We start from the raw sequence: 22,662 nt of genomic DNA, 5'->3' as shown, positions 1-22,662 counted from the left end.
CAAAGTAGATTTCTGCCACCTTTAAACAATCCTAAAAACAACAAAAAAAGGTTACATCATGTCATCTGGACCGGTTTCTTTCAATGAGAAACGTTTCATCGCCCATCCGAAAGACTTCCTCAGTCTACGGCCTGCCAACCAGATCTGTCCCACAGGTAGCCTTCACTGCTGCGGTTCAAGCTAAATCTCTAAAGTAGGCTTTTAACACATACAAAACAATCAATCATCATGTACAACAAGCAAATGTTTTAGGCCCGATGGCCAACTTGCTACTCACAGAAACAGCCTGTGCTTGAAACATAGCAGGGGCGTCAAACTCTGTTACAAAAAGGGGGTCAAAATTAAAAACTTATTTCAAACCAAGGACCAACTTCAGTCAATATGACCTCCAGTCAGATACTTGACATCATTTTCTTGGTTGCAGTTTCCACAACAAAAGTTTTTGTCAGTCTCATTTGACGTACTTTGTCACTTTTACTGCATCAAAATCAAAGGTTACAGAAAATTTCAAGCTAGTTTTTCTTGGCTTCAAAGTTGTCCAACTGTCGTGAGAAGTCTTAATTAAAGTAGGCTCAGTTCTGACGTAAAATGAAAAGCAGTAAAACTATTTTACTTTTAAAATATCATCTTAGGGGCCAGATGAGATGTTAACAAGGGCCATATTTGGCCCCCAGGCCTTGAGTTTGACACATGTGCAACTGAGGAAGTCTTCCGGATGGGAGATGAAACGTTTCTTATTTAAAGAAACTGGTCCAGATGACATGATTTAACCTTTTTTGTTGTTATCTACCTGGATGATTGAGCTGAACAAACTTTTTTTTTTTTTTATCCTAAAAGTTTTAACAACTCATGAAAACACAATTTTATAAACCATTAAAAAAACAGTAAATTTCTCATTGCACATTCTTTAATGGCGAAAATTTGAGATTCATGCTTGAAGTATCCCAGTCTGCACTGAAAGTGTTATAGCTAGCTGCTGCTGCTAGTAGCTCTTGATATTACAAGTAGTATTCTCATTTATTTTTTTACAAACCTTTATTTAACCAGGCAAATCCCATTGAGATCACAGATCTCTTTTGCGGGGAAACCGGAGTACCCGGAGAAAACCCACACAAGCACGAGAAGAACATGCAAACTCTGCACAGAAAGACCCCAGGTCCAACCGGGGATTGAACCCAGGACCTTCTTGCTGTGAGGCAACAGTGCTAACCACTGAGCCATTGTGCCTTATGTAAGTGACTGTGTAATGTATTGTACATTTAACAGCAGTGTCTGTTTAAAAAGTAGCATTTGCATTAAACCACTGAGATTTTTATATATGAGTGTTGTTTTAATAATAGTAATTAACTTTCAAGTTGGCTCTACTGAAATTAGCCGTGAGCTCTATCTCAGTCAGAAAGTAACACCTGCTCCAAAGTTAGAAAGAAGAAGCTATTTAAAAGTAAGGGATTGAAATGCACAATTCAGCAGATCTGAACAGTTTTAAGTTGATTGTTGTATAAATCTCAGTCAGATGAGCATCCCACAGCTGCTCTTTAGTCTTCTTTTCTTTATAAAAACTGCAATCAAAATTGTTTTGATTTTTTTATGCTTTATCATCATATTACTGATGTCAGTACGTTGTTTTTTTAATGATCTAGCAAAAGCAAAATGCTTGAAGCCAAAACTTTTATTTTTTAAAACAACAACAAAAACAAAAAAAGTCAGTGAATAGATTTTGTTTGGCCGTCCATCTTTGCTCTACCTGTATCCTGAGAAGGGCTGACGCTGTAGCTGTCGCTCTCTTTGTCTACAGATCCAGTGGCGCGTGGTGTTGGTAGCCTCCAGTCAGTGGTCAGAGTGTGTGAGGAGCTGGTAGGGTGAGGCCGGTTCAGAGTCCACTGACTGGCGTAGCGGCTCCGTGCTGCAGTGGGACCAGCTTTGGCAGTGCGTCTGGCAGTGGGATCTAATAATGACATTGAAATAATTTCAAATCATTTCAAACCATTTGACTGAACATTAATTCACGTTTTGTTGGTTTTCTGCAAGGCGGCTCGGTTGCTCAGTTAGTACAGCTGTTGCCTCTCAGCAAGAAGGTTGTCAGTTCAAATCCCAGTCTGGCACCTTTGTTTGCATGTTCTCTCCGTGCATACGTGGGTTTTCTCCGGGTACTCCGGTTTCCTCCCACAGCCCAAAAACATGTATGTTAGACTGATTGGTAACTCTAAATTGTCTCTAGGTGTGAGTGAGAGAGTGAATGGTTGTTTGTCTCATTTGTCTCTATGTGGCCCTGTGATGGACTTGCGACCTGTCCTAGGTGTCCCCCGCCCCTCGCACAATGACTGCTGGACATGGGCACCAGTGACCCCCATGACCCGAAAAGAAAAGTGGTTAAAGATAATGGATGGATGGATGGATGGATGGATGGATGGATGGATGGATGGATGGATGGATGGAAGTTTAATCCATTTTGGGATTTCATCAATTTAATTGCATGACATCCTCACTAATCATAACACAAATTGAAATTAGGACCTGGATTTACTTTCTCTGTTCTCTGATCCCCATTCATTGCCACTGGTCTTAAACTCCATAAACAAACAGCTTGTATCATATTCATCCGGATCCAGACAGGCTGCTGGCACCTTAAGAATTGCTGGACACAACAACTGTGAAACACTTTATAAAAGTCTGAGACTGGATCTGCGCAAACAAGAATGATGCTGGTAATTGTCAGACTATAAATCAGTTGTAGATGAAATAGACGGATAGAATGATGGGAGGGAGGGGGCATTTGCAAAAGAACAAAGGGCTGAAACAGCAGCGTGAGTTCAAGCCCCACTGGTCAGGTTAAATGAATCAATAATGTGACACCTGGGATGTGTATTCCTGTGATGAGTGAAGGGACTGATATAAGCTAATGTGTGATTACACTGATGTGCATTGTACTTCTTTATATGCATTCAATTTATGTTGAGCTGGTTGAAAGTGTGCCAGTCATACTATAAAAATATACTATGTTATGTTAAAATAAAAAATGTGTCTCCTTTTGTAAAAAATTGCACATGGCTGAACTATTTTTTTTTTCATTCAACCTTTATTTAGACAGGTAAATCCCATTGAGCCTCGAGGACTCATTTACAAGAGAGACCTGATTTCAACAAAGAAAGATGACAACAATGGACAACAGCGACAATGTATTTTTTTTATACCTAAACCTGTAATTTGAGCACATCACTTTCTGTGTCACTGATCCAAGACTGCAGGTAGTGAGACCCGAGTTGTGGAGTAGGCAGTTACACGAGTTTGTGTTAAGGAAAAGCCGGAGATCAGTGTTCTTCATCAGTTTGGCTTCAGTGGAGCTTAAATACCAGAAACCCAGCAGCTGAGCTGCAGCTTCTGTGTGGCTCGGTCAATCAAAACCATCTGCAGGCATATTCTGTACGGATTAACAGAAAACCCACATCCCCACAATTTATCGCCTGCTAACTGATAAACAAAATTGTTTTTTTTTATCTTTACTATTAAATTTTGGAATATCTTACAAGTCACTTGATGGCTTTTTAATAAAATGTTCATAAATCAAAGGATGTACATCTACAGCTCTTTCAAGATGGCTGCCACAGCCTTATATACAGTGTCTATACTTCAGAGAAATTTCAACTCATCTGCAAACATTTGGTGCAGTAGTAGCTGAGAGTCATTCAAAACACACATTCCAAGGGCTATCAGATCATGAGAGATAGCCCAATACCACCTGAGAAAGCGCTTGCTATTCTCAGGGATTAACCAAATTATAAATCTATAAATGACTAAAAGTATTTTCATTTTACAACATGAAATGTTGACTTTAAAACTCTGGTATGAAAGGTGATGCCCTTTAATTGCATTTTGGGTTGATGATCTTAAAATAAAATCTACAAGAGTAGAAACAGACCACACATATCCACCTTATTCCTAGCCTCCATGCTCCCTTGCATGAATTATGGGTTGTTCTACTTCTGGCATGGACCAGAACCGGCGTTTGTTTATGTGCGAACAGTATGAGCTAATGTAATTTCTCTGAGCATTGTGGATTTAATTTAAACATGTGGGAACACCACTGTCAGAACTCAAACAGGACAATATATATTTTTTATTTGATTCTTTTCTCACTTGCCCTAGACGAAGACAAATGCTTTTCTTCCCTCTCCTGCCTTCCTCCTGCATTTGCATCTTGTCCTGTATATCAGAGCCTGTCTTTATACATTTTCCAATTCGTAAATTATTATTATGGATCTAGTCAGCTGGTCTTAACGCAATTGATAATTTTTTTTCGACCAAGAGACAGGGTGCTGGAAAGGCCTCATGCCTTGAACGGACACAATCAGCTGGGTACATCATGGGTTCCTGGGGGCAGTGGAAGATGATGTGCCTGTCTGTACTGTCTGTGGTGGACATAGAAGACGTGTCCATTATTGGATTTATGATAACAGGGTTTCCGCTTTTTGAAATCAGCAGATACCTAGGATATCGACAAATTAGGAAGACATCGGCAGCAGTTTCCATGGTAAAGCTGCCACCCTTATGTGAAGGACTAATTTGTGCTTTGAGTGCTCAGACTCAAATGTGTTGCGAGCTCAACCATAAGCTGGACGTGATTTCTGAGAATCGTAGGCCACTTGCGGCTCCTGGAACTCGCCGGCATGAAGAATTCTACCTTGGAGAAGGCTAACAAGCAAGGACCGGTGGAATGTCCACAAATCTGGCTGTTTGGATTCACCATCAAGAGTACCAGCAGAACCGAAGGCAGACAGAAATTGATATAATTGCCCAAAACAATTATTGTTTATGTGAATCTGGCCTCCCTGCTTGGCCTTGGATAGGCCAACTTATTTGAAATTGCTCCTGGTGAATATGTAAATCAAGACGCTCTGCTCTGTCCACCCCTGGAAGGGTTCATGGACAGATCTCACCGTCTTGTCATCCATCCATATGTATTGTGCCTATCTATGGTGCTTGCTGTGGTAGATTTGTTTATGCCTTAAACCATGCCCTGTCAAGGACACGGTGTGAGAGATCTTTATTTTAATACCTCTCTCCTCATGCTTTCTTCACCTTTTCTTAACTAAACAATAAGGGCAGCACTTCTTAAAAGCTGCAGCCCCTATACACTTACGTCCATCTTTAGGATGGATGTGCAGAATGTAATGTTGTTGTTCTTCACTGTGCAATGACAATAACGCTTATTCTGATTCTGATAATCATACTGCTGCCTGCTGCAGACGAGGGATGAAGGACGAGCTGAAGAAGGGCGAGCTGAAGAAGTGGATGCAGATTACATCTACTAGCATATTTAGCTACTTCATTAACTCGGTTCTCCCGACATTGAAGTGACGAACCTAAAAATCTCTGAGGTATATTAGTATCTACACAGTAATAAGGTTAGTCATGTTTTGTTTAAAGTGGTGGGACACAATCTTATTTATCTTGAAGCAGAGACAGAGTCCAGCCAAAGCCTTAAAGTCCTCCATCACTGAGCTTGGATTAATTACAGAGAAAATCCTAATACTGAAGACGAACAAATACTATGATGCTGTGTCCTCCATACACTTGAAATCACATGATATTCTCGTCACACTGTTTTCAATCCTTCTGAGGGTCCAGCGTCTCTTCTCCAATGTTTTATTGTAGTCCAGCCACAAAGTAGGATGCAGGTTTTCCTCTGTCGCCCGTTTGTCAACAAAATGAAATTAGCTCACATACAGCGTTTTAGGTGGTCTCTTCAAGTTCACATTTTTCAGTCACATTCTTCTTAATTCCTCATCTGTAAGTAGGTGATGAAACTGTACCAATTTTCAAAGGCACACTTTTTTTGTCTGTTTTGGGTCCGTGTTCAAAACACTGTTGTTGTAGGCACTGATTTGGTTGTTCGTGCAGCCGCGAACACAACAGGTACCTGAACTCAGCAAAGCTATTTTAGTAAACTTTATAGTTGTTAACTAAATGTGAACAAAACAAAATCAGCATTTTATCTGCTAAACTGAATGCAAATTACTTTCAAATAAACCGTGGTCCCTGCTCTGCTGTCATGGTTAACCAATGCTTACTGCTACTTCCTGTCTGACAGGAAGTTGTCCCCATAATCATTTACAGTAGAGCCCCCAGGAAAAAGGTGGATATAAAACAAATTCACTGCTAAATCTACATTACATTTTATTTAGTGTTAGCTAAACAAGACTCAACACATTTTAAATGTTAGTAGTAAAGAATATAAATGTGAGCACTGACAGTGGTGGGACTCACTGGTTCCAGGCCTAGCATCGGACACATCCACCAGGGGCCCAGTGGCCTGGGACAGAGACTGGTAGTGGACAGTATGAGTCACTGTGGAAGACTTCTGCTTATTGGTCTCCCCAAAATCATTGTCTGTCAGCAACACAGTGGACCTGTCATCTAAAAGAGAGGAAGCAGGGATGGAGGTGTAAGTAAAAAGAGGATGATGACCAACAAGAAGAAGTCTCCCTTCTAGCGTCTCACCGATTGTTTCCATGGTGTCCCGCTCCTCGATGAGGAGCTGAGCTCTGGGGATGTCGATGTGCATTCGTAAAGTCTGCTGCTGCTTGTTCACTGTGTCTGGCGTCCGTGTGTTCTTACTGTGGAGATATATGAGAAAAACACATTACTGCTCAGCTGTGTGGTGCTACATTGTATCACAGAAATTCAAATTCAGCTCCACTTAAGTTGATACGAAGCTGTATAAAAGCAAAAAGATAGCATGAGGTAATATATTTGATATTTACTGAAAGGTTCTGTAACTTTAGCCTAGGACGTGATTTATGTTCTGGCTAAAAGGAAATGAGTGTGCACAAATTAAAATTAAGACTACATACCTCATCAGCATTTCTGCCAGGCTTTTGGCATCTGTAAAGTCAGCAAATACATGGTTAACACTACAATAAACTAGTCTCGTGTTGCTGAGGTAGAGCCCTGGGGATTATCTAAAAGCATTCAGGAATCTTCTTAGAAACGGTGCTTTTAAAAGTATTGTGCAGCACACACAAACACATATTTAAGTTTCTCAACAAAAATGACAGTTCTGAAGTGATGTTCTATCAAATGCTTGTTAATAGTTAGTACCTTATCTGCTCACGTTACAGACTTAGCGTACAGTTTAATCAGCTTAAAGGAAGGATTCAAATACATAAAGTGGAGCTCTGTGGAGAAGTTATAATGTCTTGGATTTCTAACAACCTCAGTTTGGAAAATTTTAGTTTGATCCTGACCAGATTCATGAGCTACAGCCTGGTCCAAGAGATGCTAAAACTCAAGTAAAATTTATCTAAAAACAATTCCAGTCTCAAACTATTCTGATTTTCTTGCCATAACTGTTCAAAAAATCTTTACACTACAGTCACATTCATACTACACAAGTTCTATAGCACCAACCTTATGATGCTCTTGCTGCCACTATTTGCTTTTGCAAAATATATACCTGGTAGTGTTGTATTATGTACCTGGTGGTTTTAGCTTCTCTCCAGTAGCTCCCTGTCAAATTCAGAATTGAATTCTAAATCTTACTTCTAACCTACAAAGCCCTCAACAACCTAGCTCCATCTTATATTACATACCTTATTGTTCCATATTTTCTTAACAGTTCACTCTCAGACTGCAGGCTTACTTGTGATTCGTAGAGTTTTCAAAAGCAGAATGGGAGGAATATCTTTCAGTTATCAGGCTCCTCTCTTGTGGAACCAAATTCCAGTTTCTGTCCGTGAGACTGACACATTGTGCAGTTTTAAGAATGGGATTAAGACGTTCTTTTTTGATAAATCCTATAGTAAGTCAGCTTGGTTTCCTGACCTATTCCTTATCCTATGCTGCTATAACCTTAGACAACTGGAGAACAAATGGATCTTATTTCATCAAATGAACAGTTACAAATACAAATTAATAGTTTGTATTTGTAATTATTCTTTCTAAACGTGATTTCAGTCTTTATGTCTTTCCTCCTAGAGAAAACCTTATGGCCTCGATCCTGGACCTGCCATTGTGTATCTGTTCCTCTCAAACCCAGCTGGTCGAAGCAGATGGCCGCTTGTCCAGAGCCTGGTTCTGCTGGAGGATTCTTCCTCATGAGGGAGGTTTTCCTTTCCGCAGTTGCCTCTGTGCTCACTTGGGATGGGAGAATGCGATGAAGTGGAAACTCAAAGCAATCTGCTGGCTCCTTAGATAAATAATGTTATTAACTGACTTTATGTGTATCTATGTATGAATTGTACAGTGTCCTGAGATGACGTCTCTTGTGATTTGGCATTATATAAACAAATTGAATTGAACTGAAGTGAAATTGTATGTAAATGACTGTGTAATGTGAAACTGATATTAATATGTGACTTTTATTTTGTTAAAGTGAACCACATTTTTCAGATTGAAGTTAATCTTGGTTTTACTTGGACCAATCAGCCATTAGCTCACCAGTCTGTTCCGAATTAAACTCTTTCTCCAAACTGAAGTTGTCTAAAAAACAAAGTGCAATTTCCTACAGGAGTCATTATTTTACCAAATATTTCTTTTCCGTATCCTCCCCAGCCTGAAAATGCCTCAGGATCCCCAAGAGGATCTGGAGACTCTTGCTCATGGTAGGGATATCTATGTACCTCCTGGACAAGCTGCCTGCTCTACCCAACCACACTTAACCAGCAAATAATAGAGGGATAATCTTTCCACAAAACCCCACTTCAAAATACCTGAACTGAGAGTTTAAAGATTGAAGAAAATATACTGAACATTTTTGACAAAAAATGTGATGAACCTTTTACAACATAATATACAAACAATTTGACTTGTAACATACCTCGGAGTCTCTTGAGCCTCTGTTCCCTCCTCCTCCTTTTTAGCACCATTAGCATAATAAAAACCAACACAGCCACCACGAGGATGGATGTGATAGTTACCACCATCTTCAGACCACCACTGCCTGACATGTTGTCTGAGATGGGGTCTCCTGTTTTCAGCAGTGGTGGGATGGTGCCTTTGTGGAAAAGAAAATAGTAAGAAATAGGTAGCAGATTTGTTGAAGACTGTGGAGCATGTGAGCAAAGTTGAAGATGTTGAGGTTCTCCTTGGGAGTGACAAGGATGGATAAGATTAGAAATTAGATCATCAGAGGTATAGCACAGGTTGAACAACTGGGAATAAAGTTAGAGAGACCAGACTGAGATGGTTTGGACATGTCCAGAGGAGGGACAGTGGGTATATTGGTAGAAGGATGTTAGAAATGCAGCTGCCAGGAAAAAGACAAAGTGGAGATATATGGATGCAGTTAGAGAGGACATGGAGGTACTTTGTAGTTGGAGTGAGGACAGAGGATGCAGAGGACAGAGTGAGATGGAGGATGACTCGCTGTGGCGACCCCTAAAGAGGGAACAGCAAAAAAAATAAAAATAAAAGAAGATCCCAAAGGTTTTTTTTAAGTCACCAACACATGTTCTTAAAACTGGGGTAGAAATCTGGTTTTTCCAAGAAAGTCATTTTGGCCTAGGTAAAAGAATAAAACTATGATATGTTGTTTATATCAAGGTACTTTTCATGGCGCTTGGTAAAGTTCTTGAAGCATTTCCAAAATTTAGTTGATTGATCTGTAAAATACACAGGAATGGTGCAGGTTTCTATGTTCCCTACTTACTTCCATCAGAGTTGAGAGTGGCGAAGGTGATCCGCTTTTCTGCTGAGCCAGCACTGTTGGTAACCTTCATCTGCAACTCATACCATGTCGCCTCCAGCAGGTCGTACAGAATGTAGCTCTTGGTGAGTGAGGTGCGCTGAGCCGTGGTCCAGGTGGGGGAGTCCACAGCTCGATACTCCAGAATGAAGGTGGTGATCGGACAGCCGCCGTTGTTCCAGCCAGCTAGGTTGAGTCTCGCCCTGGTGGAGTTGATGCTGGTGAAAAGTTCGTGGTCTTTGGCAAACTGAGGTTCTGAGAATAGAACAGATAGCAAAACCTTATCATATTGAAGCTCACACTCCAGCACCAATAAAACAAGACTTATAAGTAAAATAATTCATGATATATTTTAACCCTAAAATGTTCTGCATTCTGAGGTTCACAAATGGAAATATACAGTAAAACCCCTTGTACAATATATATTTTTTACCTTTCCCATGAGTCTTGGCTTCAATGATCTCACTGATACGTCCAGGACCCACTGCATTCTGGGCTGTCAATGTAAATTTGTACCACGTGCCACATTTTAGATTCTCCAGACGGTATGAACGCTCACTGGGGCTGATGGGAAAACTCCCCCACTGCTCACTGTTATCTTCGGAGTACTGCAGGATGTAACCTGAGAGGGAGGAGAGAAGGAACAAATTGAAGATAGGAGAGAAAGTAAATAAATGTTTCAAAATAAAATAGAGAAACTAAGTGAATGTTGAGCATTGGGGGGGTGGGTGGGGGTGGGGGGCTTGCTCGAGGGCTCACAGTGGGGAAGTGTGGGTGATCACTTTTCACATTCAAATTTTGACGTAACAGTTAGGGGATCCAAACCAGCAACCACTCGATCAGAGGCATGTATTCTCTAACCTCTGCACCACCACGCCCCAAGAAAATATTTATAAATAAAGTTAAATATTTAGAGAATTATAAAACTTACAACAACAAAAACAATGGAAACATTTATTGAATGAGCTAAAGACTTGGATATATAAATGTCTCAAATATAGCACCAAATAGTTTTATTTATTTCAGAAATTGAAAGTATGCACAAGTATGTTGATTGCAAAATGTGTACAGAAATATAAAAACAGGAAAACAATCGTCTGAATGCTTAATCAGCATTTAAACAACTAGACATAATTTAATTTCAGTAATACATTTATGCCAGTTTTCTGTATTTCTGCAGAAATCTGTTAAAATTGCATCACTTGTAGCTACTCTTACATTTGTGGCTGCAAAACTAGAGTTGTTTTAAAAAAATGCAAATATGAAAATGACATTTTTTTTTTAAATTATAAAACAGTTTCACCCTAAAAACAATACATTGCACACAAAGGAGTTCTAAGGTATTTCTTATTTCTGAAAGTTGACTTGAAAGACAAAATATTCTCATAATAACCAACAAACATGCCATTTTCTTTAGCAGGGAGCTTCTCTGCACGTAATACTTTGTACAATTATGAAGCAAGATTACATAATTTATTCCAAATGGTTGTGTTGACAGTTTAAGGACAGGGTGACCAAACGTAAAACTTCCATCTGTGCAGCAGAGTACTGTACATACAAGGCAACAAAAAGACAACACTAATCTCAGAGGTGTGCACACACACGTGTGTCTCTGTCTGTCTGTGTGTTCTGGTGATGAATGATGCTATGAACAGAAAAGGAAAACAAATATCACAGAGTATGGACCACAAACAGCTTCTACTGCAGCTTCATCTCTGAAGACCGGAGCTGCTTGATTAACAGCGGTGATAAATCACCACAAACAGTCTCTCTGTGATTGGGCTTTAAGATGGAACACTTTAATCTTCCACTTAAATGGAACTAATCTTTTCTCCTGTGTTTTAATCTCGCTTTTAGGACTTGAGTGTTGTGCTGGACCAGCAGATAATGAGATGAAGGTCCAGAACAGCAGAGCTGGACCAAAGTGGGTGGAAGACAAACAGCTGACAGAAAGTGAGCTTTCACATTTATACGTGGATGTGATCAAACTCTTCATTTAGCTCCTCCTGCTGTGCATATTGTCAGTGTGACACACTCACCTCTAATGGAGCTCCCTCCATTGTCTCCAGGTATCCATGACAACGTGATTGATGTGGTGGTCGTCTTGGTAACCGTAAGGCGTGGTTGGTCAGGAGGTACTGTGAACAGCATGGTGAAGCAAAAGGTCACTACACAAAAAGTTTGATAAAATATCTTGTGTCCAGACTAAGGGTCACTTCAGATATTTTGATTAAAAACTGAGAACTGAGACCAAAAATGCACCCAAAAATATTTATATGGTACAATATATTTTTCTTTAGTCTTAGGCACTATTCTTTGTATAAATGAAAACTGTTTTGCATAGACATTTATTTTTATTTTTATTGTTTCGTTTTAAAATATATATCTCAGTGGGTCTTTTTATGTTTCTCTTTCTGTGTGATTGCTTGGACCATAAGAGTTCAAATAAAGTTTGGATGACGTTGTTTGATGTGCTGCTTTGAAGCTCAGCATCTGGTTGTTGCTATCCATGATTTTGAATCCACAAGGGGACAGTTTGTTTGGGAAAATGGCGTAGGAGAATGACATTAGAAGCTAGATTAGACCAAAAAAACCACCTTTGGCATATTCAAGTGATAGAGTAGGATGATTTAATGAGAGTTGATAGCAGAGATGTCTCTCCAGTTTTAGCTTCTCTCCATAGGCCCCCTTTCAAGTTCAGAATATAATTTCAAAATCTTACTACTAACCTACAAAGCTCTCAACAACCTAGCTCCATTTTATATTTGAGATCTTATTGTTCCATATTCGTCTAACAGAGCACTTCACTCTCAGACTGCAGGTTTACTTGTGGTTCCTAGCGTTTCCAAAAGCAGAATGGGATAAAGATCTTTCAGTTATCAGGCTCCTCTCTTATGGAACCAACTTCCAGTTTCTGTCTGTGAGGCTGACCCGTCCAGTTTTAAAACTGGGCTTAAGATTTTTCGTTTTGATAAATCCTATAGTTAGGCTCAGATTGGGTTTCCTGAGCTATTCGTTAGTTAAACCTATGCTGTAGGCTTGGACTGCTGGAAGACAAACTGAACACATTTCTTCACTCTGCTACTGTCTTTACTTACTCTGCTCAACCTGTTTTGTATTTGTAATTATTTTTTTCTATCCTTGACATGTGTTTTTGTCTTTCAGGAACACCTGCATCTACACCTGAATCTACCATTCTGTGTTTGTTTGTCTCTCCTTTCTGTCCTCTCAAACCCAGCCAGTCAAAGCAGATGGCCGCTTGTCCTGAGCCTGGTGCTGCTGGAGGTTTCTTCCTGTTATTAGGGAGTTTTTCCTTTCCGCTGTTGCCATTGTGCTTGCTCAAGATGGGAGACTGCAACGAAGTGAAGATTCAATGAGTCTGCTGCTTCCTTAGATAGAGAACTTTACTAATTGGCTTTTTTATGTACTGGTATGTGAATGGTTTTGTTCAGTGCCCTAAGACAACTTCTCTTGTGATTTGTCGCTATACAAATAAACTGAATTTAATTTAATTTAGTTTAAAGTGGTGTTTTGTAGAGGAGTTATGAACAACTAATATATTTTGTAGATAGTTCATTGACCAACGTCAGTTTAGAGAAACAGTTTAATGCTGACCAGATTAACGAGTTAATGGGTGGGCTGAGTGTTGTCAAGACCAAGGTGGATTACTGCCGTTCTGTGCTCCTTGTCTTACTGGACCTTACATAATTATAATAATAATAATAGCAATAATAATAATAATAATTTATTCAATTTGTACAGCACTTTACATTTTACAATCTCAAAGTGCTAACAACAAAGTCCATGCTCAAGTGCTAACATTTGCATCTACATCTGCTTTTGACACCATCAACCATGAGGTACTCATTTTTAGGCTGGAGCAGTGGGTGGGCATCACAGGGTCCATCCCTCAAATAGTTTAGATCCTACTTTGACAGAACCTTTTGTGTCAACATTAAGGGTTTTAGTTCATCATCGGCAACTCTTCAGTGGGGAGTACCACAGGGGTCCATCCTTGGTCCTCTTCTCTTTTCTTTATACTTGCTGCCACTAGGTGCCATTTTCCGTATACATAACATTTCCTTTCATTTCTATGCTGATGACTGTCAAATTTACTTCCCTCTGAAGCACATTGGTGCACATTCTGTTCAGCCTCTTCTTGACTGCCTGGTTGACATCAGGGACTGGATGGTTTTAAATTTCTTGAGTTTCAATGAGAAGAAGATTGAAGTCATGTTGTTTGTTAAATTGTGTTTTGGCCAGCTGAGGCGACTGTCTAAGCTGAAGCACATACTGTTCAAAACAACCTTGAGGCTGTAATACATGCGTTCATAACATCCAGGCTTGATTACTGCAATGCGCTTCTTTTAAGAATCAGTCAGACCTCCATCGCATGATTACATAATGGTCCAAAATGATGCAGCCCGATTTTTAACCGGTACAGGCCATAGAGAGCACATTACACCAGTTCTGGCCTCCCTGCACTGGCTCCCGGTTCACTTTCGAATTCAGTTCAAAATCCTTCTGTATGTTTTTAAATCTCTGAACAGTTCTGCCCCCTCTTATCTTACTGATCTGCTGCAACTATATGTCCTACAGCGCTCTCTGACGTCAGCAGACCAGATGCTTTTATTGGTTCCAGGCACTCGTTTTAAGCTCAGAGGTCACAGGGCTTTCTCTGTTGCAGGTCCAAGGCTGTGGAATGACTTACCACTACACATCAGGCAGGCTCCCACTCTTGCTGTTTTTAAATCTTGTTTAAAAACCCACTTTTATTCCCTGCCTTTTGACACTGTGTAACTTGTTTATAATCCTGTCTGTATTCTACAGTATTGATCTTTTAGTTATCTTTTTCCATTTGGATCTATGTTTTTATGCTGTGTCCTTTGCTTGTTTGTTTTTGCTGTACAGCACTTTGGTTGGCCTTGCTTCTATTTGCTTCTAAGTGCTTTATAAATAAAGCATGGTATGGTATGGTATGGTATGGTATGGATCATTCCGTCCAGGGAATCAATATTCAACCTTTCTTCATTTTTCAAATATATATCAATATTTCTGTCAGAATGTTAATGAAAAATAGACAAGGATGTCAAAGTTTATAAAATTAGCTGTTCCTTACTGCAGTTTTTTTTTCTTTCCTGCTATTTATCATGTTTATATCTCTTGTATATTCACTGGTGTGTATTTTCTCAGTCTGCAATTAGTTTTCTTTATATTTTTTTTTAATTAAGCTTTATGTAACCAGGCAAATTCCATTGAGATCAGATCTCTTTTGCAAGGCAGGCTTGGGCCTGACAGCAGCCTAACATGCATGTTTTTGGTATATGGGAAGCAAACAGAGCACCCAGAGAAAAACCCACGCAAACACGAGGAGAACATACAAACGACACATAGAAAGAACCCTGGTCCAATCTGGGGATTTACCTAGAATCTTCTTACTGTGAGGCAACAGCACTAACCACTGAGCCATCATGATGACCACAAATTTTAACACACTTGTTTTTTTTTTCAGGAACAGCAGTGATCTAGAGGTTGTTTTAAATCTACATCTTTGCCTCTTTTATTTTGTTTTGTCCCTGAACTATTCTACAAATGAAGCGTGAATTATTTGGATTAGAATTGGATTAGGATTTTGCGTTTGTCCTTGGACCATTTTGACTGAAGTGAACTGCACACCCTGTCCTAATCTGATCTCGTACTGTTCACCATTTCAATTGACCTTAGCTTGCCTGTTTGTAACATGTGAACACAACATTGCAACACATATGTAGATAGTTTGACAGAAAATAAACAAATTCTTACTGTCATCAGCTGCAATACTAGAATATATTCATACATAGGAGCCTTCGGCTGATATAGGCCAAATATTTGATTTTACATTTCTGTTCTTACTGCTGAGGGACAGTCAAAATTATTATCATAAATTTTTATCATTATTATGATTATTTTAGAATAAACTGATTGTACGCAACATCTTTGCTTTGTGCAGCATTGATCTTGCTCATGAGATGAAACAATTTATCTTAAAAGTTTAATAAAGTGTTCAATAAAAAATGTTTTAACAAATAGAGATGCTGTGACGTTTTTAAGATATTTCAGTAAAACTGTGCGATCACTCAAGCAGCTCCACTTGCCTTGGACCTGCAAGTTGAGTGTGATCTCGTCTGACCCCCAGTTGTTGCTGGCCACACAGCTATAATTCCCAGAATCCTCTGCCTTCACTGTACGGATAATGAAGCTGCCGTTACCATGGATACTACGGCGACCATCCATGACAACAGGTGTAGGTGTCCCATTAGTGCTGAAAAAAGAAAATGACATGTTTTAGTGAAGTTTAGGGTCCTGGTTGATCTTCTGTACATGACTGAGTTACTTACCTTCCCTTGAGCCATTTGATAGAGGGAGGAGGGTCACCGACACCTTTGCAGGGCAAAACGATGTCCTTCATCCAGGGAGTGGTGACTGTACCATTAAATGTCAGGATTCTGGCTGGTGCTGAGAGCAACAAAAACAAACAAACAAAAATCAAAGCTCACAAAGTTCACAGAACCATTACATTTTCACTTATCAAGAAAACAAAGAAGTTTTATGCAACTTTATCCCATTTCCTTATTTTAGCACGCTTCACAAAACAGACTATGAAGCAGGATCAGTGGGTTTTTGTTTACCTTTGGCCAGAGGCTCAACTATGATCTTCTCACTGTTGTTGCCATGACCTGCAGCCGTCACAGCCACCACCCAGACACTGTACTGCCTGTTTCGAGCCAAGTTTGGGATCCTGTAAAAATATGCATCTGGGGATGCCTCAAACTCACTCATCACCTGCACGGCAGAAGGACAGAAAGGATTAATGTATCACTGGATGGCACCAGTGTCAAGCAGAACAGAAATCTGGCTTTTATTCAAATAGAGGACCATCATAGCTGGGTTGGCTTTGACACACAGGAATGACAGAGTGGAGAAGACAGCAAAGATTCTCTGGTATACAAACACTATTACCATGGGATGCAGGTTAGAACAGAAGACGATGTATTTCCTGATGATGCCGTTCAGTTTAAGTGGAGGCAGCCAAGAGACAAACACGGCGGAGCTGCTGGAGGCAGCAGCCTTTACTCCTGCTGGAGGGCCGGGAACTAGAAAAAACACACAACACCCATCAAAACACTTAAATGCATTTTCTAACAACTAAACTCGGGGTTTCTATACATTTCAGTTTTTAAATATCAGACTTTCAAAACTCCAATTTCTCTATTTCTTAGTTGGTTTTCAGGCAGTTTGTGAAAATTAAAGACAAAAATGTAATATATGTGAACAGTACAGATTATATACTGAACAATACTTCTGAAAAAGGTTACCTACGCTTTAATGAATCTATAATTTGCACAGTTCAATCTGCTTCAATACAACATAATGTTCAATTTGTAAAAACCTTTTTTCCATTTAGCGTTAAACAGAAAAAGTTTATACTTGAAGGCCGCACTGACATACAGTATAATGAACGGTCTGCGCTCGTACACCCCTTTTTATAACCATAGCAAGGTTCACAGTGTTTTAAACAGGAACTAAAACTATAACTGCATTTATTCTTTATAAAGTGTATAATGCATGGGAAAACCTAATGTTGGCCTCAGCAATTTGTTTTCAGGAATTCAATTTTAATTTTTAAGTCTGAAAACACATAAGTATCTCATACCGTCCTCTTTAGTGCGAACGTAGATCTGTTCACTGCGGACCCCGTCGCCAGCGTTTGTGAAGGCTAACACCTGGATGCTGTAGTTGGTGTATTTTTCCAGACCCTCCAGCTCTAGAGATGGCTGTCCCGTGGTCACGTTTTTTATCTCGCCCAGTTCTGACACACAAAAGGAGGCAAGTCAATTTAAGGCTGTATTTAATGTAACAGTACGATTTGCCTTTCTTGGAAGCGTTGACATTTTTAACAGCAATACTTAAATCAGTCATATTCAACCCCCAAAAAAACAAAAACTACAAAATTGTACTTATTTTTTGCTTTCATTCCTTTTTTCTTTGCATTTTTTACAGCCTTGAAATGAAGCAAGACCCATGGTGGAAGTTGATCATGCTTTTTTATGCATTTCAAACTAGGGATGCACGAAATTATTAGCATGGCATCAGTATCAGCCGATATTTGCGTTAAAGTTAAATATTGGACATTGGCCATTCCATCAAAATAACTGACCAATATAAAATACACTGTTTTTGTATGACAACCCAGTGACAAGGATGTCTGCAGCAGCAGCACAACGTGATGACGTCACATGCGCCTACCTGATCTCACGGCAGAGAGGAAAATTAAAAATGTCGGCAGTGTGGAAGTTTTTTTTGTTGGTGAGGATGTTGGATTCCAAAAATGTATGGACTAAGTTGAGCCTCGCTACATCGTCCCCAGTCAGAAATATTTTTCTGATGTAACCTTACCCAAGTTACAAGCCGTAATTTCTGACGTCATCGAGAAGCTAACAGCCGATAGCACTTGGGTGAGTTTTACCACAGACATTTGAACATCGTGTTAGCCCCGTTAGAATTATCAGTCTTACGGCACAACGGATAGACAAAAACTTTGAACTTAAAAAGTCTGTCCTTCATGCCCAAGAGTGCAGAGGATCCCTCACTGCAGCTATGAACCTGGAACAAGCCTCCACAAGTGAGACAGCATCGCAGGTGACTAATGCTAATAACATTTAACACTTTTCATTTAATATAAGTTAAAGTGCTATGCATATCATATGGCTGTTAATGAATATTTGTCACCAGCTCTTACAGCTGTTACACAATTTTTGTAGCAAATAAAACTAAATAAGAGGAATATGTTCTGACAAAGTAAAGTATATAAAATATTAGTATCGGTTATCGGCCAAATAAGTTTTAACATATCAGCATATTGGATATCGGCCAAAAATCCAATATCGTGCATCCCTATTTCAAACTGTTTATGAAGTTAATCCAGACAGCATGTTGGATCCCTGCTGGAACAACAAACAATGATCTGCTCTGCACATTTCAATTTCTGAGCAGATGAGGGTAATCATTCTGTAATTGGGGACAACTCTGCTTAAAAATAATGTGCAGTTCAGTAAATGTGTGCTTAGAGTAATTTAAAATACAATTTGGGGATCAAACCACATGCACAGTGACGTGCTCGACCCAAGAAATAAACACATCCACAGCTCCCCCTGGTGGATAAATGTGAAAACAGCAGCAGCAACATCTTGTGATCTAACCCAGTCTGTGTGGGGATGTTTGTACCTCCGTCAGGGAGGTTGGCCCAGTAGATAACCCTGTAGCCCTGCAGGTTTCCGTTCAGAGCCTCTCTGGGCAGAGGCACCCAGGAGAGTGAAATGACCTCTGGAGATTTGGCCACAGCCAGGACGTTTTCAGGAGGTCGAGACGGCACTGTCAAAGCAAGAGAAGAGACAACGTGTTGGGCTGAGCTGAGGCTTTCTGAGAGGCGATATCAGTCACAATCAGGATGAGAGTGTCACTGAGGACCAAAAAAAAGGTTACTTAGTCATTTGTTTAAACATGTAAAATGTAAAACATGTAAAAAAAAAAAAATTCAGAAAAACTTTGGACAAAGCCTTCACTACACTTCCCTTTAGATTAGATAGTTCTGCTCAGTGACTAAAGCCCAGTAGAATCATAATTATGTCATACAATCCTGCGCCTGTCTCTGTCATTAATGTCAATGTGTGTCTAATGAATCCATGTGCTCTCTCTGAACAGCTGATTGGCTGAGGACAATTTAAAAGGACCAAGCTCCGTCTGTTGGATGAGTGAGGGAGGCCGACGGAGTGACGTTGTTCTGATGGTTGTTGGCATCGCTCTGAGATACTTGTGGTTGCACCTGTTAACGTTTTGTTGTTGAGCTGTCTGTTGTTGGGGCTGGGAGTTCCCGACTGTCACTGTATTTACGTTTTTTGGTTGTGGGGTTAGTCCTTGGATCATAGGGTGAGGGGATCAGTCTGAATCCGACAGACAACTGCTGGCTGGTTCGGCACTTCTCCCTCTTTTTGTTTGTTTTCACCGGGGCTCCCAGTTTGCCATTTTTGTTCAGATGATTTGTGATAAAAATGTGGCCTAAATTCCAATCATCTGGGTTTTATATGTTGTGCGTCCTGCCACTTACTCCTGGATTTATCAAGACTGTAACAGATCCCATCAAGACTCGGCAAGAGGGTCAACAAACCCAACACATGTAAAAAAAAAAAATCTGATTACATTAAATAGTGAAGGGGGTGGGGTCAAAGGGGTTTATTGATTATATCTGAGAAAGTATACAAAAGTTACAATTCTCCCAAACTGAAAATGATAATTGTCGTTTAATTTTATTTTTTTTAAATATTGTGAACAGTTAATATCTTACCTGTTGTACAAAATCTTTTTAACATCATCAGTTTTAGAGAAACAAAGTTAAAATCTGACAGGATCGCATAACAGCTAATCCAAACACAGAAGAGACTGAACTGAATTGTTGCAGTGCTTCATGTACTGGTAAATGTCACATCTTTAAACATTTGTTAATTTTGTACTTTATGGTCGTGCATAGGAGTGCACCAATAAATCGGCCCCGATTTCCTTAATTTTGGAAAATTGGAAATCGGCCGATACGTGCATGAGAAACCGATTTTACTGATTTTTTTTTTTTTTTTAACAACAATTGTCTAAACTTCATTTATATTTCAGATCACTACCTCCTAGCCAGTTAAAACAAGTTTGTAATGTTTATAGGATATTGTTCAAAGGTGTGTTTTTCAACAAGCAAAATAATATTAGAAAACTGAAGGTGTATTGTGACCTTATAACATCTGACAGTGTCGCTTATAAAACAAAATTGGAGTCGGCAGATGTTTGATCAGCGATAGAAATCGCTGATCAGCCAGAAAACTGCAATCGGTGCACCACTAGTCGTGTATAAAGAATTGTATTGTTATTTGTAAGAGCAAAAGGCAAGCAGCAGCTAGCTGTAGCATGTCTGGTGAAGCCTGGGATTTTTTCCAGCAGGAATATCACAAAACTGTTTTAATAATCATATCATGCAAAACAGACGGCAGTGCAAAGGTAGTGTTTATAGCATGAACACAAACCATTATGAAACCTGAGCTTTGCTTCTTTGACTTGTTAATCCTGTCAGAATAAAAAATCTGTTTCTTCAAACTGAGTTCATTCAAAGCCCTACCTCAACAGCTAATATATATTTTTATAGCCCTTTCACCTTAATTTAAATGTTCTGGAGTATTGGTCTAAAGGTTTCTGTTCTTAATAACTGAATGTAATCAAAAGTACTCTATAAAGTGCTCCTCTACTGTAAAAGTCAGGAATCCAGTCCGAGGTGCTCCACAGAGCACCACAGGAAGTCCTTCCTCCCTGTGGCTATCAAACTTTTCAACTCCTCCCCCTTTCTGCACATAGCACAATAAAATTAATCCAAAAACAATTGAATGTTTCTGTCTGCACCTGACCTGTTTTAGACCATTACTGTTAGTATCTTTAATATTCTCTATTATTTTTTATATATATCTTGTGTGATTCTTGTGTATGTTCCTCTGCACTGAAACTCTGGCACAACAATTTCCTGCGGGATCAATAAAGTTCTATCTTATCTTAAAACATTAAAAGCTATATGGGTAAAATACAGAGCTTCTAAAATACTGTACTTTTAAATATCTCAATAAGACACAGGAAAATGTTTTGTTCTCCAGTGCATTTTTCTTCTTCTTTAAAATATAAATAAAAACAAGATAAACTCGGTCCAACTGTCCGAGCATTCAGTTTGTTCATTTTTTAGAATATTGCATTATAGAAAGAAAAATCAAAAAACAAACACTGGAAGAAAAACATTACGTCAATATAATTTTCAATCTGAAGCGGAGAAGTATGAAGGATGCAGCATGTGGTTTTTGTATGTACTGTGGTTCAAAATATGTCCAACAGAACACAAATTGATACCAACTCCTCTGACAGCCACTGCATCTGAGAAGAACCACACCACCTCCTTAACTAAAGTAATACGCTGACACACAGTTTTAGATACAAAGGATAAATATATAGAAAATAAACGCTCCTTCACATCCTTTACTTACCGTCTTCCAGGGTCTTGGTGACCACCTGCTGTGAGGAGGGTCCTGTGCCAGCTCTGTTTGCAGCCTGGACGACCACACTGTACTGAGTGAACTTCTTCAGGTTGTCCAGCACGATGCTCTCCGTGGTGTCTCCGGTCGTGTCCACGCTGATTATGGTGAACTGGTGACTCCCTCCAGGACTGTACTCCCTGTAGCCAACCTGGTAGCCGCGGATCACACCGTTCTGCAGATGCTTCTGGGGAGGCTGAAGAAAGAGGATAACAATAAAAAATAAAAAAAACAGGTTGGGGAAGAATTTATTGATTGTCTTTTTTTTATTATTACTGCCAGTTCTGTGCAGTTATATCAAACCAAAACTACATTATTTACAAGCAAAGACGTGCTGAAAAGTCAAGGCATAAAAATTATTATTGTACCCTCCAGAAAACTTTGATGCTCTGAGGGGAGGTGGGCTCCAGTGTGACATCTTGTGGTGGGCCATCAGGAGCTGAAAGAGATCCATTAGGGTTACATGAGAGAAGATAAAACCTGCACAATGTCCACTAGGTGATGCTGTTGAGCTAACAATGCAGTCTGTTTCTACTTTGTTCAATCTGAGGCCTTCATCTCAAATTAATACTAATGACAAACTGGTAGCATCATCAACTTGCCCCTTAAACTGTAAGAACTGATATGAGTATTATTACTTCATTATAGCAATAATTTTGACTGGTTGCTCTGTTTCAATGTGCAAAAATGCCCTGGGGGGTCAGTATGAGCGACTGAAGATAAGTGGACCTTTACAGGGCTGACTCAAACTGAGGATGAACTGCTCGGTTCCTCACTTTATAGACCACAGCCTCATTTTGAAACAACTGCATAATGATTATTTGACACAAATGT

At 39.5% G+C, this 22,662-nt stretch overlaps 1 protein-coding gene across 1 annotated transcript in view; it reads right to left on the bottom strand.

The window, feature by feature from the left end:
* LOC119410858 (Down syndrome cell adhesion molecule homolog) overlaps positions 1 to 22,662 on the bottom strand; it is a 50,432-nt gene that overhangs the window by 4,602 nt on the left and 23,168 nt on the right. The window contains exons 7-22 of the mRNA XM_037677779.1: positions 22,197 to 22,267; positions 21,781 to 22,024; positions 18,947 to 19,093; positions 17,376 to 17,531; positions 16,682 to 16,815; positions 16,351 to 16,504; positions 16,060 to 16,177; positions 15,817 to 15,983; positions 11,722 to 11,820; positions 10,116 to 10,304; positions 9,647 to 9,937; positions 8,816 to 8,992; positions 6,852 to 6,882; positions 6,499 to 6,614; positions 6,265 to 6,414; positions 1,745 to 1,945 (exon numbers count right to left, since the gene is read on the bottom strand). Of these exons, the coding sequence (XP_037533707.1) occupies positions 1,745 to 1,945; positions 6,265 to 6,414; positions 6,499 to 6,614; positions 6,852 to 6,882; positions 8,816 to 8,992; positions 9,647 to 9,937; positions 10,116 to 10,304; positions 11,722 to 11,820; positions 15,817 to 15,983; positions 16,060 to 16,177; positions 16,351 to 16,504; positions 16,682 to 16,815; positions 17,376 to 17,531; positions 18,947 to 19,093; positions 21,781 to 22,024; positions 22,197 to 22,267 (2,445 nt within the window). The remainder of the gene's footprint in view (positions 1 to 1,744; positions 1,946 to 6,264; positions 6,415 to 6,498; positions 6,615 to 6,851; positions 6,883 to 8,815; positions 8,993 to 9,646; positions 9,938 to 10,115; positions 10,305 to 11,721; positions 11,821 to 15,816; positions 15,984 to 16,059; positions 16,178 to 16,350; positions 16,505 to 16,681; positions 16,816 to 17,375; positions 17,532 to 18,946; positions 19,094 to 21,780; positions 22,025 to 22,196; positions 22,268 to 22,662) is intronic.

Source organism: Nematolebias whitei, chromosome 6 (genome assembly GCF_014905685.2).
Source record: "Nematolebias whitei isolate Nwh7 chromosome 6, NemWhi1, whole genome shotgun sequence".
NCBI lineage: Eukaryota > Metazoa > Chordata > Actinopteri > Cyprinodontiformes > Rivulidae > Nematolebias > Nematolebias whitei.
Note: the sequence above shows the minus strand (reverse complement) of the source record. Positions and strands in the feature narration are given on the sequence as shown.